At 34.7% G+C, this 16,794-nt stretch overlaps 1 protein-coding gene across 1 annotated transcript in view; it reads right to left on the bottom strand.

The window, feature by feature from the left end:
- Nucleotides 1–1,176: 1,176 nt before the first annotated feature.
- The window catches only part of LOC137662233 (dynein axonemal heavy chain 8-like), a 145,384-nt gene continuing 129,766 nt past the window's right edge, over nt 1,177–16,794 (bottom strand). Inside the window, 9 exon segments of the mRNA XM_068398455.1 lie at nt 1,177–1,464; nt 1,954–2,075; nt 5,477–5,666; nt 5,761–5,913; nt 6,442–6,598; nt 11,239–11,399; nt 11,786–11,887; nt 12,618–12,734; nt 14,864–15,019. Of these exon segments, the coding sequence (XP_068254556.1) occupies nt 1,177–1,464; nt 1,954–2,075; nt 5,477–5,666; nt 5,761–5,913; nt 6,442–6,598; nt 11,239–11,399; nt 11,786–11,887; nt 12,618–12,734; nt 14,864–15,019 (1,446 nt within the window).

The raw sequence follows: 16,794 nt of genomic DNA, 5'->3' as shown, positions 1-16,794 counted from the left end.
AGGATATCCTGGGATGGTGACCTCTCACAGAAAGCCGTAGGATTCTAACTCAAGAAGAGCCTTTTACCACCCCATCAGATGCCCCAGGACTTCATCAAGTAGTAGCTGCACTTTGCCACAGCTGATGCATTTGATCGCTCTTAAACTGCAAAAGGAAGAACATAGTCCAGTCATGGGGTGTAAGTGAAACCCTGTGTTGCCAAATACAGGTATCTGAAGGATGAACAAATTTTATGCAGATTATTAAAGAGATAGTGTAGAGTGCATATCTTGTTAAGTATTACATACATAGAATTAGTTTAATACTAATTATGTCTGGAAAATTCATGGATGTTCATCAGGTTTATCACAGAATAATTCTGTGATAGCCACTCCAAGGACTCCACCCTGTATTTTAGAGCTAAGATGAGATGCAGGAAAATAATTGTACTTGTAGATAATCCGTTTCTCTATTTTAATTACAAGAACATCCATATTAAGTAGTTGGCACTGTTCTACTTCTGTAGCTGCATTCCCACACAGCTAAACTTGACAGAGAACGTACTGGTCTCTGTCAGATATTCCAGACACAAACATAGCTGGTGTAGTTTTGCTTAATCTATCTAGTTTAACAAGAACAAGTAAGCCCTCAAAAACCTCAAGCAAAAAATATGGATCAAATATACTTTTCTGTCTTAAATATAAAGTTTCCTGCAGAGACAAAGAAAATAATGTATGTATCATGCAGAATCCAGGAATATTTAAAAACTTGTATCTAGGGGAACTTAAATTTTTTTTATGTTCTATATTGTATTCTGTTGTCATATTTCACTGAAACACAAATTAAAAGCTATATATGAGAAAGAATGTGAAAAAGCTAAGTTTTTCTCTTTAAGATTTAACAACATTTTATTTTACCTCAATTGTATTATTAAAGCAAATATTCTTTTTTTTAAGTAATATGAGGGAAACATCAAAGACTACTATCAGTGAACTTATTTTGAAAACTTTAAAACTGTCACCAAATAGCCAAGACAAACTGAATTTACTGGAAGCAGAGAAAAAAAAATCATTAAACCAAGACTACAATGAAAGTTCTAGTATAATGGCCACCAAATGAAAAGCAGTAGAAGAATTACACATGTAATTGGTTACATGTACCATATAATCTGTTTCTCTTATGGTATGAAAACCAGTTTACTTGATGTCACACAGGAGAGCCACTCCTCTCAATATCCAATGGTCTGGAGACACTGCCGTCCCTAAATAGATCACTGTAATATAGTTCAGGTCTGTCCTCCTGGGCTTCCTGTAAACAGGACAAACATAGAGCTTGGGATCCTTAGGACTGGTGGTATTAACAGCAAATATACGCATCACAGGCATCTGGACAAAAAGAATCTTTGGTGTAGATTCAATGAGTTTGTTACGTCTTCTGTCCCAGCCTGCACCTTCCAAGTATAGCCCATGGATATATACTCCTTCCTGTGTGGAGAGTAAGCAGATACATCACACAAAATAAAGCATCTGTTTTGTAAAATGAGTAATTGGCTTAAACCATTAAAAGGAATATATATTTTATAGTAAAAAAATCTGACTTCATTGAATCTTTTCAAACTATTTAAACTATAATATCACCCTTTTTCAGAAGATAATGCTACTGAAATGGATGGCAATAAAAGTTGTTTAGTAAAGCCCATACACTACACAATTTGATCCAAAGTTTACTATAAAGTCCAAAAATCAAGAGGTGGTACAATGAAATTGTTCTTTTAACAAAACATTTTTGTAACTGCAAAATAAAAAAAATTAAAATCTTCATACTTATTGCTATTTATCATCTATGCTGAACAAAAACAGTGAGGTGAAGACAATAGTAACATTTTCCTGTAGCAATCCAAAACGACTGAACGATGCACGATATAAATTAAATACTGAAATTAATACTGAAGCATCTTTGCATGTCATACATACAGAAGGAGGTTCTGTGATTTCTTCTTTGTTTTGCTTTAGCACTTCATTGTGTATTGTAACTGTATCCAAAGCCCAGCCTTTATGTGCTCGAGTTGCTTCTTGTCTCATTGCCGTCAGGAATCCTTGAGAAATTAGGTCAGAGATTTAGTACATATCTCACATGACAAAAACATCTTGCTCTGTTATCTGCATGGTTCTGCACTGAATGTTATAGACATATTCAGAGTTTTATGGAAAACGAGCACCCTGACTAATGATAGCAAACTTTGCTTTGAGGCCAAAATAGGAACAAATGACAAAAGTAGCATAGAATGTATTACACTGAGAAAAATATTTTTAAATGGCACATCAAATAATATACTTTTTTTTGGCTATTGAATTATTCAGTTAACAAATGTTTGCTCAGGATGCTGACTTACAAATTATCATTAGGCAATCAACTACAGGATCCATGGTAGATTTGTGTTTCAAGAAGGAATTTGAAGGCAGACAAGATACCAATTATGTGAGCTGGTATTTATGTAAAGACAACTTAGGAAAAAGGCATTTTTTTAAATGAAAGAAGTAGAAAAAATTTCACTGATGGAAAACAGAAAAGGTGTGTCTGAATGTGATAATAAAAATAACTATATGAGTGTGAGGAATCTAGACAAAGCAGTGCCTATGAAGGATGAAAAAAATTATATTTTGTTATTGAAGAAAAGTGAGTCCTAGACAGAAATGAAGGTAGAGGATGACACAATCAAGCAGTGAGTTTTGGAGTATTGTTTTGAACAGGCTTTACAGACCTTTGCAATAGAAAAGGTTTGAGAGGTAAAGGGCTGAATAGTACAAACACAAGATGACAAACAACTGGGCAGCAAATACCTGGTTGTTTCTGTGTCAGTGTCTCAGAAGATGACAACACAGTCACCAAAAAAACAATAGCTGCTATTTTATGCTACTGGATGAAGTACTACTTGGAGTTGTCAGAAAGAGATAGAGGCAAAGAGAGAAAAGTTGATAGAGAATGGCATATTTAAGAGTGATTACTGTAAAGACTTAAAGATGAAATGGCATCAGTTCCTTCTTGATAGGGCATAAAGGAAAAGATGACTAGCACTTCGTGGGCTGTCAGGTATCTACAAGGAGGAGAAACCACCAAACGAAATACTGACAAGCCAGGGGGAAATCATGAAAGTATATGGGCATGCAGTAGAAGACAGCATTTCAAGATGCAAGAACTGGTTTATCATGCTAATTAGGACAAGGCCTATTAAAAGCTATTTGTCACAGCTAAAATATTCACATGTGATGTAAATACAATTAATGTAGTACTTGAAATGATCATGGATTCATTTCTCAAATACTACATATCCCGATAAAAACAAAACAGTCTGATCTAGGTTTCTAAATTTTGCTAAAAATTGATTTTATCTTTATAATATGGTATTTGGCTTTTCATAAGCCTGTTCATTCCAAGTGCTGTGTCTACTGAATGGAATATTGCACCACCACAAACATTCATTCTCCTTTAATAATGATAATTTATAGGAGACAAACACTGATAACTGCTAATAAAATCACAACAGGTTTTACATACAATTATTGGTGATACTTTACTGTACTGCAAATAGATTTTTCCACTAAACTGATAAAATACATTCCTCATGTTTTAACATTATAATGTAATATGATAGATTTAGAGCTTGATTCACCAGTGCAACCAGTCTAGATTTTCCTGCAACGGCAGCACAGAGGAGTCCAATTTCTGATTTGCCTCACACCAGTCAATTTTTAAGCTTTACTGTGTGATTTGATTTACTCACAATTTCCTGGTGAGCAGTATTATGAATGCATTAACTATACATACCTCACCTCTAGCCATAGCACACCTTTGTGCTTAGCAGACTTCTTTTTCCATCTACAGGACAATTTTTTTGGAACACAGAGGCTGAAGCAATCATCAAGTTCAAGACCATCTGTGTCTCAGGTTTGTTTGCTATTAGGCTAAATATTTTGTTTGGTCAGAAGAATCTGGTCCATTATCTTCTTTTACACCACCATGAGTGCTGCTCTTGAATCATCAGAGATCAGTATGCTTACCAGCTGTGCCATTTATGATAGAGGTAGAATGATGTTTTGATTGGCATCTCAATACCATCTTTTAATTACAATTTGGAAGCGCTCCAGGCACCTCAACTCTTTCTGAGAACGACTCAAAAAAAATTTGATATCGGTACTTTTTACAGTCCTGGTCACAGAAAGGCCAGGAAGAATAGAAGGATCACTAAGTGAAGATAACTCATAAAACATTCAAGGATTAGGTTAATCCTAATGAAAAAAAAATACCTCATAGCTGTTACATGGGAGAATTTTCTCATGAGAATTTTATATGGGCAGTTGTGTAGGCTACATGAGATTCTTCTATGAACATACATCTAATAAGGTAAACAGGTTTTGTTACTCATGAGATAGTTACAATTTGGTTTTCTTTCTCTTTCCTATAAAATGATAAATATTTCAAGCTATAACAGATGATAGATAATGTTCATTTGTACTTTGCAGTATATCTTTGATGAATGTGAACAAACTGTTCATTAAATAACCTGTGAAAAGGAAACACTGTGAAAACTACAGTTTGAGGATTCTCTGTGAAAGATAGGTAACTACTATAAATTCTGGTATAGTTGCATGTTCACAGAATCATAGAACAGCTCAGGTTGGAAGGAACCTTAAAAGATCACCTGGTCCAACCTTTTGTGGGAAAGGGAGCCTAGATGAGATTATCTAGCACCCTGTCCAATTGCATCTTGAAAACCTCCAGCAACAGGCGCTCTACCACATCCCTGGGGAGATTGTTCCAATGAATGATTGCTCTTACTGTAAAAAAATTCTTTCTGTTGCTACTGTACAGCACATAAATAACATATTTCCCTAGATTAAAGCTTTTCCATACTTGCAACTTACAGTTTGAAATGAGTTAAACAGTGTGAAACCACAGGAAAAGTGTGTTTTCTTTAAAAGCTGTATCATTATCATTAAGTATATTTTCTTTAGAAGCTGTATCATATCATGCTACAATATGTCAAGAAAATAAAGCATTTTATTTGTTAACTACATGTTTTCCTTCTTGTAATACAAAAACTGTGTTTACAAGTCAGACTAAAAGACCATCTGTACAAGCATCCTGTCTCTGATACTGGACAAAGGCGGATGCTTAGTGAAAGAATATTACAACAGGCAAAATGGCACATAAATCCTTTCTCTTCTATGTTCTTCCAGATTCTGGCAATCTGAAGTTTAGGAACCTCCCAACTTGAAGGCTGAGTTTGGACAGTCATGTTTATTGCTACCATTGGACCTATTTCCCATGATTTTATCTAATCTCTTTTTTGAATCCATTTATCATCTTGGCTTCTATGACATATTCTGACAGTGATGAAAACATTTTTTCTAGGTGTAATATAAAATTAGATATGTAGTAAAAAGCATTAAATTATGATTAAATACATTATTGCTCAAGTCCTTTCAGTACCCTTACCTTGTGGATTAAAGAATCCAGTCATCCAAAACACATTTGGTCTTCCTTCATATATCCAAGCAGAGAATTGAGCATTTCTTTCCAAAAGTTCAGTAAACCAGAAGCCAAGTGTTGAAGAATCCCAAGACACTCTTCTCCATACTTCAGGAATTCGAGCATCATACATATTATCAAGTGCATCTCTCAAATTCTGAAGGAATGAAATTATAATATATGAACTAAAGCAATCAAGGTAATAGTGTAAAATAGAGTATTCCATACATAGTAAATATGCTTTTACTTGCCTCACTCATAACAATGGTTCCTTCTATGGCTAATTTAAGATCATTCAAACTGTTGCGAAGTATTGTGATCACCTTTTGCATTCGATCAATTTCTTGCCGAAGAAAAATATTCATAGGGTTAAGATGTCCCATTTTAATTAAACGAGCTTTTACCTAAAATATAGGAGTGCAGAAGGAATTTATTTAAAACTGAAATGCTGAAATACCGTTGTCATAGACTTCTTCACTTTCTTGTGTTCAGAAAAGTAAATAGTAGACTTGTACTTCACATTATTCAATTAACATTTATCACCTTAAAACTGTTGCAGTTTTTATTTTTATTTTTTTGTCTGTTACTACCCATGTACTCATGATTTTGCTAGAATAGAACTTCACCCAGAAAGCTCAGGAGACTGCTGTCACAAAAAGTCAAGACTGATTTTTTTCCATGTTTTCACATGCAGTTTTGGAAGTCCAAGCATAGCCTCCATGACCTATCTCCTTGATAAATTATTAGATGTCTTAATGTTAGATAGAAAACCCCCATATCAATTCACGCTGATAGCGATAAAGATGTTGGTTCCTTGTTTGAATCTGCTACTAGCTATACGATCTTTCTTTACAGTTCAGGGTTTCTTTTCTGGAATGTCTTATGTGGAAACTCAACAGAGAACAGGAAGAAAACAACCAAGATTAACTTGCCTGATGGGGTATGTAATCTGGAGGAAGTTTCTCTAGCATGTCTTCTGCTAAACGATAAACAATTGCTTCACGAGTTTCTCCAGATCCTGCACCACTTTCTTTAGGCTGAATATTGGTAATAGTATCTAGAACATCAGCTGCTGTATTACTTTGGTATCTGATAGGATAAGATACATGTTATAAATCGCTGGGATTTTTTTTAACAGTTAAAAGGATACTTTGTAGAGCACACAACTTGAAAGTTGAGAAAAAAACATAGTGTGTTACCAGGTTAAATAGAAACTCCCAAAAGAAATTGTTTGCCTTTGCCTCCTGCGCCAAGCTGAACACACCGATCATGAACTGTGTAGTTTTTTGTGGTTGTAAAGAATATGAACTTCCCTCTGCACGCCCCGCTATACACCTGCTGTTTTTCTAATTCAGGGGCTAAGAAGAAGAAAGGGTTCAACAGGCTGCTTCTCAGCCTTTGAGAATGTGAAAAACCTGTCATATGATTTCCAGGGATTCTGAGGAAAGGGAAGAAAATGGCATATGCCTGATAAGGACTTCTAAGCAGCTATTTACTGCTTAGAAGAAAAGCAACAAAATTTTTGTAATAATAATATTTCCCTCATTTAGTTACTTCTTAAAAGTGGAATGCAGAAGAAGGAAAAGGTGGAGGCATAACTCTGCAAGCTGTCCCTTTATTAATAAGTAAATTATTTCTGCCTTGAGGTATTTCAGGATAAAAGCTGCTAGATTTACAACATTGGAGATTAAAACCTCCTATTCCATACTACATCATGGGCAGTGCTAACGAAATTTATGTTCTGAGCCAATACAAATAAATGAAGTAAATTCATGTGGCATTTGATGGTAAAAGATAGTAGACCACGGCAGTCCTTCAACACAAGCAGAATTATAGCAGCACTTTTGTTATAATGTTATCTAGTGGCATAGAGCTATGAGAGGCAGTAAGAAAGAAAACATAACAGTGTATCTGTTGGTACTGCAGTGCTGGCATTGCCTACTTTTACCTTACAGGATCAGCCCCATGAGGAACATACAGCCTGAGTTTGACTCAGAACATAAATTTATACTGACTCAAAGCATAGTTTTCCATGTCAGTTTTACTTTTTGACCTGCATAAGACACCCATCTCCTTCTATTACTCTGTCATACATAATTATGTAAGCAATGAAACCAAGGATTGTGTCACAGGATAGAACACATGAAGTCCTAAAGCATCTAAGCTTTGGAGATAGTATCATAAGACTACAGAAGCTAGATATTGCAGCATTTCAACAGAAACTGTTTGTGAATGCAATTATAAAGACTATAAATCAGAAAAATAGAAGAAATCTTACTGGCAGTTTGCTTCTCAAAGGATATAATTTCTGCTTTTGAATGTAGGAATGGTGGGGCTTTCACAGTTTTTAATAACCCTCAACTCAAAACTCTCAAGCTTTTTTCCATTTATGGTCCCATTTAAAGAATGATAGATTTATTCAAGACCACATATGAGCAGAAAAGTTGGATAAAATCAAATTCCTTTTGGACTCAGAGCTTCATTCCTAATTTGGATGACATACTTGTGGTTGTAACCCTTACTGTTGGTCTCACTGATCTAACAACTAGTGATAAAAGAGATGTGAACCTTCCTCTTCACACTGCAAGTACTGTTCTTCTAGTACTGCTGTCAGACTATTCTATGTGGAAGGAAGAGGTCCCATGATTGTTACATCAATTAAATGATAAAACATTACAGAATTATAAAAATGAATGGTCTTTCCCCAAATCTAAACAAAAATAGAAACAATTTTAAAAAGAAGGCAATATGCAAACTTAGGGAAAAAGCAAGAAACAGTTTTTGAAAAATAACCTCAAAGGAGCAGAATCAAAGGTAAGTAATATTCCTTTCTTCAATGACACAAGCTAGGAATGTTCTGGAGAGGAAAAATTATCATCTGAATCTTGTATAAAGAAGCAAACATGAATAGCAATAGCAGTTTGAACAAGAAGATTTTTATTTTTAATAAAATTAGAAAAGACAAAGAAGATGCATCTCAATGTGTACATAATTAAAAAAAATATTCTAGTGTGGAAGTGAGGAGAAAATAGAAACAAGAAATTTCATTCGTGTAACAGTGGGACACAGGGAATATAAAAGACACTCTGAAAAAGAAATTTTTCTTGGCTTTGGAAAACCTGAATTCCCTTTACATTGCAAATAAAATGTTGAAGTACAGATGCAAACAATAATGAAAAAAAGATTGCATAGGTTTGTAGAGGAAGTACCATGTTCATGGGAAGGAAATCAGATATACTCAATGAGGTGTCCCTCATCACATTTATACATCTAAGTGTAGATGTCTACATAACAGCTGTTTGTTCAGATTGCCCTTATATGTAATGCAAGGCAGCATGATTCAGCTCTTGTATTTTAGATGTTTGCTTGTTCGTCAGAGGAACTGCACTTTACAAGGGTCTTTTTTTCTCTATTACAGTAAAGGAAGGCTTGGGTAACCATAAAAGAAGCTAAAGAAACATTAAACGAATCTCATTTACAGTGTCAATGTTGCCTAAAAGTGAGTATGTAAGTTAAAGCACTTTATACCTGTGTATACTGGTTTTCCCTGAAGCAGTATTTCAGAGCAAATTCTGTCATAAGAAGAAAAAAAGAAGGAATTTTCTCTGGATTTTTATTTGCTCCAAGAAGTATTATTAAGGGTATTTTCTTACAGAGTTTGAATTCAACACCCTATCATAGTTTGATAGCTGCAGTCTGTGCCATCAGGAATTTTCTGTACTGGAAGTTAAAACTAAGAACAAATGCAGTTTGACAGAAACATTACCTTAGCTTTGTGTAGAAAACAGCAATATCCATTGCAACGTGGTATTCAAAACCTTACATTCACCAAGGGACAATGGGAGATTCTGCTCTATCTTCAGTTGCTCAATAACAGCTTGCAGCAGCTTTACAAAAATTCAGTTAGATTTAAGGCTTCAGTATGGAACCAATTGGAGAAAGGGTTTTGACAGATTGTCACAACATTCCTTGCCTGCTCAGGTACCTGTTAACTATATTGCCTTTGCAGAGCCTACAATTCATATAGCAAGTTAAAAACAATTGCAATATCGCAATGACTTCAGGTGTTAAACCCAAGTGGATTAAAGTATTGACACTCAGTGAAGTCTTACAGTTGGAAACAACGGATCGAGCTTTTGGCTGAACTAGAAAACTGTCCCGCTAAACCCGTGAGAGACAAGGTCTTTCTTGTCCTCAGTAATAGTAACAGGGGAGGTCCTGGCTGTCTCAGGGTTCCAATTCTAGCAGTTAGCCTTCTGCATACTCTGAGATGAGCTGATAGGATATTTTAAGGAGAATTTGAATGCAACTTTTTATATTGTCATGGGATGCTAATGCATTTGACCTGTGTGTCAAAGATGAAATTTAGACAGACAGTACATGTGCATAGTTGCCTATAACTGATTGTGATAGCACATGGAAAAAAGCATGAAGCTGTTGAATATTTTCCCCAGGCTCTAAAGAAATACCTACAAAGGAAAATCTCCAGAAAAAGGACTAAAGTAGCAGGAATATACTGACGTACCAAGTGGAAGAAAAACTCAGTACTAGAAAGAAATGAAAGCACTGTTTCTACTCACTAAAGCTCCCCAAACACTGTTAGTCTCAAGTTTCCTCCTATAAATTAGCCCTCCTACAAGCCTAATTTTGGATCCAAAGCACGTCTCTCTCTAAGACTTTGTTTAGTTCTCTGTTAAATCTTGGCTCTTTTTTAATCAGTTCTGGAAGGGAGGACTTGCAAGTATCAGAGAATGACCTGAAACAGAATCTACTCTTGGATTCTTCTCTTCAGCAGTATGTATTTACAATGGTAGGTGCTAGGCAGAGTTGACAATAAACTGTGTACTGTTCTCACAGCATGCTTAGAATGCTGGGATTTTGATATGGCATCAACCTCTCAAATTTGAGACTGAAAAATTGTGGGAAATTATCGTTTTGTCCAAAAATGTTAGAAGATATTAGATTTCCACAGCAGCTGGGCATTTGAATAACATTTGTTTTGTTTAAAAATACAAAAAGCTTGTTAAGGAACAATGAATGTGGACATAATGAAAATGCAATAATTCATGGCAGAATTATTAAGAACTTCAGTGCAAAAAATATGATGATGCTTCATATCCTTTCACAGGGCATATAACATTAGAAGGAAATAAAAGCCAAGCTGTTACACACATTATTTGGAATGAAAAAGTGAATTAAGTCAAAGATAAAATTTTAAATGGAGTTAGTACTTGGTGAGGTTGAAAAGCCTCATTTAAATAATGGGAATGGCAGGACTGATGGCAACAAAAGACTGTAGTTACATCCAAAGGAGTGCTGTAAACCAAATGACAATTCAGAGAATCATTTAGTGAGTGTGCACAGAAAAATAATATACTACTTGGAACAGAAGGCAAACATTAGAAACTTTCTGTAGTGGAACTGTATAGAACCTTGTATCGTGTTCATATAAAATTTTTATAATGCTTTCAAATTTTAAAAAAATTCTAAAACCGTGAGGAGTAAGTAATAAGAATTCTGACTGCTTTAAAAGAATATGTAAAATGTAGCTGAAGATACTGCATTCATAAACACGTACATACACATCAAGTGTTCCACTTCAATAGTGAAATTCACACGAATCCTAGATTTCCTATTAAAAATATTCTTTACTTAAGCATTTCATAAAGATTTGTTTCCAAATACTAAAAGGAAGGGTCTTTGTTTTCAATATGTTGAGATCTACTTACGTAATATCAGCATTAGGATGGAGACCAAAGACCTTTGGGCTGTCCATGGCAGGGAGTGACTGGATGTATTCAAAATACTGTTCCAAAGTTTCACACACTGGAATTTTATATCCAGTGTAAAAACAGAAAGTGCTGTCGAAAATCTTTTCATTGAACCACACCTGTGAAAAATCCAGAGGAAAAAAACACAATTACTTTGCTACTCAGAGGTTTTTTTTATCTCATCTTTATTCTTGGAGAATTAGGGTTCTTGTTTTAGCTACTACATCTAATTTTACTTGAATACCTGAATAAATCATTAAAAGCTATGTCTTCTAAGTTTGAGTTCCACCTAAGTCTTTTTAATAGTTTCTGCTCAACATGAAAGAGAAACCAGAGGGAAAGAACCTCACTGGCAAAGAATGAAGTTTTGAAAAATCCATTTTACTCCAAAGACTTTTATAAACTTATGAAGAAGTGCATATTCATCAGAATGGTGGTCTTCTGATTTCTGTATTGCAGTTGCTGATAAAAACAACAAAAAACCTGTATTTTCAAGGTCTCTCACCCTTGCAAAGCAATTAAGAAGACGTTTATCAAAGTCATCTGTAACTCGGCCTCCATATTGTACTTCTCCAATCATGTAGCCTACTGTGTTCCATGATATCCCCTGGACGCAAGGAAAGTAAATAAAAGATTGTAGTTATAACATGTAAAGAAAAAGGTACCCAGCCTGTAATTCTGATATCATGTGAAGCTCATAAGGCTCTGAAATGTAAGCTGAAAAGATCATTGTTGCAAGAAAAAAATAATACTTTATTTCTAATGTATTTTCTGAGCTCAGCTCTATAATTTTATAGTAGAGTTGGGTTTGATCCTGGTATTAGAAATATATCTCTATTTCTTGTGTGACCTGAAATCACTCTCAGCTGCTACTGCCTCTTTCTTTTTCTTTCCCTCCCCCCAGTTTCTAATCTTTCTCTATTGACAAAGTGCTGCTTTGCAAGGAATGGCTATTCTATTACATTATTCCCTGATAAATAGTAGAAGACCAAATGGCAGCCACAGAGAAGTTTGATGGCTCTGTCAAACTCTGTAAATATTTGAGCTCCCTTTACAAAACAGATATTGTATAGACTTGTTAATATTTTAGATATGGTACTGAAAAAAACAAGATCAAATTCTGAAGTTCTTAACTATTACATATTTTTACATGGATGATAGCACGCCAAATATTTCAGCTTGGCTGTCTTGCAGAGAATCTGAAACTTTGATCACTAGAAGCTGCACTGAAAGACTAGCAATGAATAAAGTACTATATATAGTAATATGAAGAAAAAACAAATTACAGATGCTGTACAAAGCAATTAAATATACTGTATGCAAATTTTAGTATTCACCTTCTTGATGTCGCATTCATCTAGGTGATTTTGTATAAACTGAACACTGGCTGTAAAGTCTGCTGAGTTAAATTCATAGGGAATATTCCAACCCAAAGGCCCAAACTTGCGTCGTTCCTTAGGAATACAATTAAAACCAAATATGTTTATGAAACAATGTATAGTTTTGTTTCATTATTAAAGTTTAATAATAATAATAATAGTGGAGTAAAGAATTGAACTGAAGAAGAAAGCTAGCGTAGGAAACAGCTATGTGCCTCATACACATCAGTAAAAACCAGAGTTTATTATTAAGTTACACCATGAGGGATAAATATTTATAGAAAAAGCAACAGAACCATTTATTGCTACCTTTACTGACCAATGTATCAGTCATAGGTTTGAAATGTCTCATGTCAGGGGGGATGATCAGATTTTTATATTAAGTAATTAATATAAAGAATAACCGAATCCCTGCATTTTCAGCACACTCAACAATGCTGACTTTTATAGTTTTTAATTTTTTTCTACATATACAGTCTACTAATGATAGTTTCAATTTTCAAGCTCCTGTATTAAGTTATCCAAAGGCTTCTAGGTTGCCCCTTTTGTCTTACTGTTTCACTCTATTGTTCTAATATAGGTTTTTCAAAATCCCCAACTTTATTATAAGGCTGCTACCACTACATTATTCAAATTTATTACTGCATACATATTTGAAAATAAAATAACAACACTTGCAGGAACAGAAAAATAGTTGACTATAAAAATAAGAGAATATAATCTGCAGCCCAAACATTTTAAACATCCAACACTATTAGATTTCTCACAACTTTATTTTAACCACCTCAGTTACCTGGCTCAATGTTTTTTTTCAGAATGTAGAATAAATTAATCCAAGAAATTAAGAATTAAATTGCTGAATAGTGCTGACATTTATTAAATGAATAAACAGTGTAATACTGACATTCTAAAATTAACTAAGTGGTAACTTATTTATTAGAGTTTAAATTACCAGGTCAGCAATGACTGACAGTCTTTGACATCTAGTTATGTAACAGCTAGGTACCTTAGCTACAATGTTTAAAAAGAACTAGAATTGAAAATAAACCTTTTACTTTTTCAAAACCAGGTATTGTTTATAAGCAGATGATACAGCATTAACCAATAATACCCTGCAGAAAGGTATAATGATTTTCTGCCACATCCTCTGAATTACTTCTTAAGCTATATTTATCATAGCAATCTTGTCACCAAAGGATATTAGGAATTGGTCAGTTTAAAGGCAGGGCAATGTATATATTGCTTGCTGATTGGCAATCCATAAATTATAAATACATAAATCTGAACAGATGAATAGCTATAATATTTTTTAAAAGTACTGATGGTTGAATAAGCTTAGGTCTTCTAGTTCCACAAGAACAGTATAATCCTAAGGCCGTACACAGAACAACTTTCTCACTGTTTATAAAAAAGTAGAAGGAGGAAAATAATGCAGAATACTGTATCTTAATAGGGTCTTTCTCTTTCACCATCTTTGCTACACTGAAAATACAAGCAGCTCAATAGAGCCTAAGGCTTAAATAGCATTTCAGAACTATTTTGAGATCCTTACTGAAAAGAAGGTATATTCAGAGAGCTCAAAATGTTGGTATTTATTGTGATCTCAAAACTTTCATATCTTTAAAGTACAAAGAATAGATATTGTGCTCATATTGGAATTAATGTAGAAAACACATTGACACAGATAAAAAGATAAAAATAGGATGCTAAGTGATAGAATATTATTTAATTTTAGCCACTTAGAAAGTAGACAGCTACTCTTAACTAGGCATCTGGATTGCCTTTAAAATCAGTGAACAGAAAGAGTCCTAGAAAGAATTCTGTCTTAGCTGTCTCTCTATATACAGAAAATGATTCACTCTTTTATAAAGAGACAGCTAAGACAGATAAGATTATTTTCCTTTTCGAGGTGTTTATTTCTATTGACTACAGAGAGAGCTTTTCCCCTTATACTGAATGACTAACTTTTGGACAGCTAACATTAGATGAGAAAAGTCCTCATTCTAAATGCCCATGGTATGAAAATTATGTAAAATTATAAAACAATTAAGAGAATAAAGAATCTTGAAATACAGATTATAGAAATTAAAGCTTCAGCCCTGCAACATGATGCTACAATAAATATCAGAATGTGTATTGTCAGGAACCTCTGTTAATGTGACTCCATATATTATAACACTATTTGCAAACCTTCTAATAAATACCTGAACAGTAGAATGCAGGAAAGCTACAGTGTAAAGCAAAGGTTTCCACATAGGCATATTGCTAACATCTAAGAGACCCTGATTAATTCCAGAAAATGTTCTCTTCAAACTGGCACGAACACCCTGGGGAGGTTCATTTGTGAACTTTATGGCAATCTGTCATGTGAAAAAGATAAAGGAATTGGATTTGTTTACTGAACAAAACAAGCAACATACAAAAATGTCACAAGTATTAGTTATAAATAAAATGTAAATAGTGGAAGCATTGTAGATACAAATTTAATATGTAGTTTTGCTATAAACTGCATAAAAGGACTACTTATTAGATTAGGCCACAAAACTCTGTAATATACATTAAGATTTTGAACACAGACCTTCAGCTTATGTTGGTCAGAAGCATCACTGACATTTGTCCATGGATCTAAGAATTTTCATCAACAACCTGGAAGCAATTGTCATGCTTTTCAGAAGGCATCATATGGTTCCCTATCCCTAATTCAATGACTGAATGATAGAAGAGAACTATCCAGAGTAGATCACAAGAACTCTGTTGTATTTCTCGTCCCAGGACTTCACAGTAAATACAAAGAAATCTCATCTCTCCTCAGATCAGATGTGTCTGTGGCTATGTCTGCAGCAGTAAATTAGATTCACCTAAGAATGTTCCTGGGCACTCCAGTCAGCAGGCATGGAATCTACATTTGTGGTAGTAAACTGCCACAGCCTCTTAGAATACAGCCCCTTAGGTTCATGCAAACTGCCTAATGGGAACAGTTTCTACAAAATTTTAATTGTCAAACCATGCCTGCAAATTATTTGAAAGAGTGCTAGTTAGCACAGGTTCTCATGTCAGAGAATGTTGTAACTACTTACCCCTATGGACTATTGCATTCCAGTGCTGGGTAATGTTCATGGGCACACTTGAATCTATCAGTTCAGACACAGACTGACCTTACCAAAATCTGTATTCCTTGAGACATTTTCAAATGCTGGAGGAACCCAAATAAAAAGTATTTTTCTGCTCCAATAGTAAGTACTTATCTAGCTGGCTTGAACATGCATTGAAAGGATAGTAAATGCCAGGCTGCCCATAGGCTGAATGGCAAGCATGGCTCTGAACTGTTTCTGCTTCCAAGAGACACTTAATGGAAGACACTGATGAATATGTACTTCACCTACCAGTTTTACTATCTCCATATTTGTGGTAAAGAACTTCAATTATTTTTAAGGAATGACTTCTCAACTTCAGCCTCACAAACTTATTTCTGAGCTGCAGAGCCCAGGCAAGCTGTCTCAGAGATGAGCTCCAGCCTTCTGCAAGGACCTATCTGCACATGAACACACTAAAGTGTTGGATTGAATGGGAACACTTGCCAAACAGTCTTTCCACATTTCAGAGGATATCTTGTTCAGTTTTTGATGAATGTTCTGTATAAAAAAACCCAAATTATTCTCTCCTTTCTTCTGAGAAAGAGCTGACCTTTGGTTTGTCAGTTATTCATTTTCTGGAATCCCTGAATATGTTAATATTTTAACAGGTAATGTGACACTATAGACTGGGAAATCACACGTGAAACATTTGAGATAAATACAGTGAAGATTCATCTAGCAACCCTCTCAGTTTTCTATTCTCATTTTTAGCAAACTGTGTGTTGATATACCCTACTATTCATAAACCCTTTGAATATGCAGGATGATTTCATTTTCTGTTGAGAGAATACAAGAGAATGGAGGTCCATACAGCTAGCTTTCTATACACAGTTTTTTTCCATGGTTGTCTCCTAGATTCATTTGAGAAAGGAACCCGTCCCTCTCTTCACATCCTAGATATCAGGTGTGTTATCTATTTTTTAGAGAGAATGAGAACCACTAAGGAGACTCCCACTCAAAAGGGGTTGATGAACACAGAAGTGTCAACACACATCTATTAC

The sequence above is a fragment of the Nyctibius grandis genome, chromosome 1, assembly GCF_013368605.1.
Source record: "Nyctibius grandis isolate bNycGra1 chromosome 1, bNycGra1.pri, whole genome shotgun sequence".
NCBI classification, from domain to species: domain Eukaryota; kingdom Metazoa; phylum Chordata; class Aves; order Nyctibiiformes; family Nyctibiidae; genus Nyctibius; species Nyctibius grandis.
The sequence above is the reverse complement of the archived record's forward strand: the minus strand, read 5'-3'. Positions and strand labels throughout refer to the sequence as shown.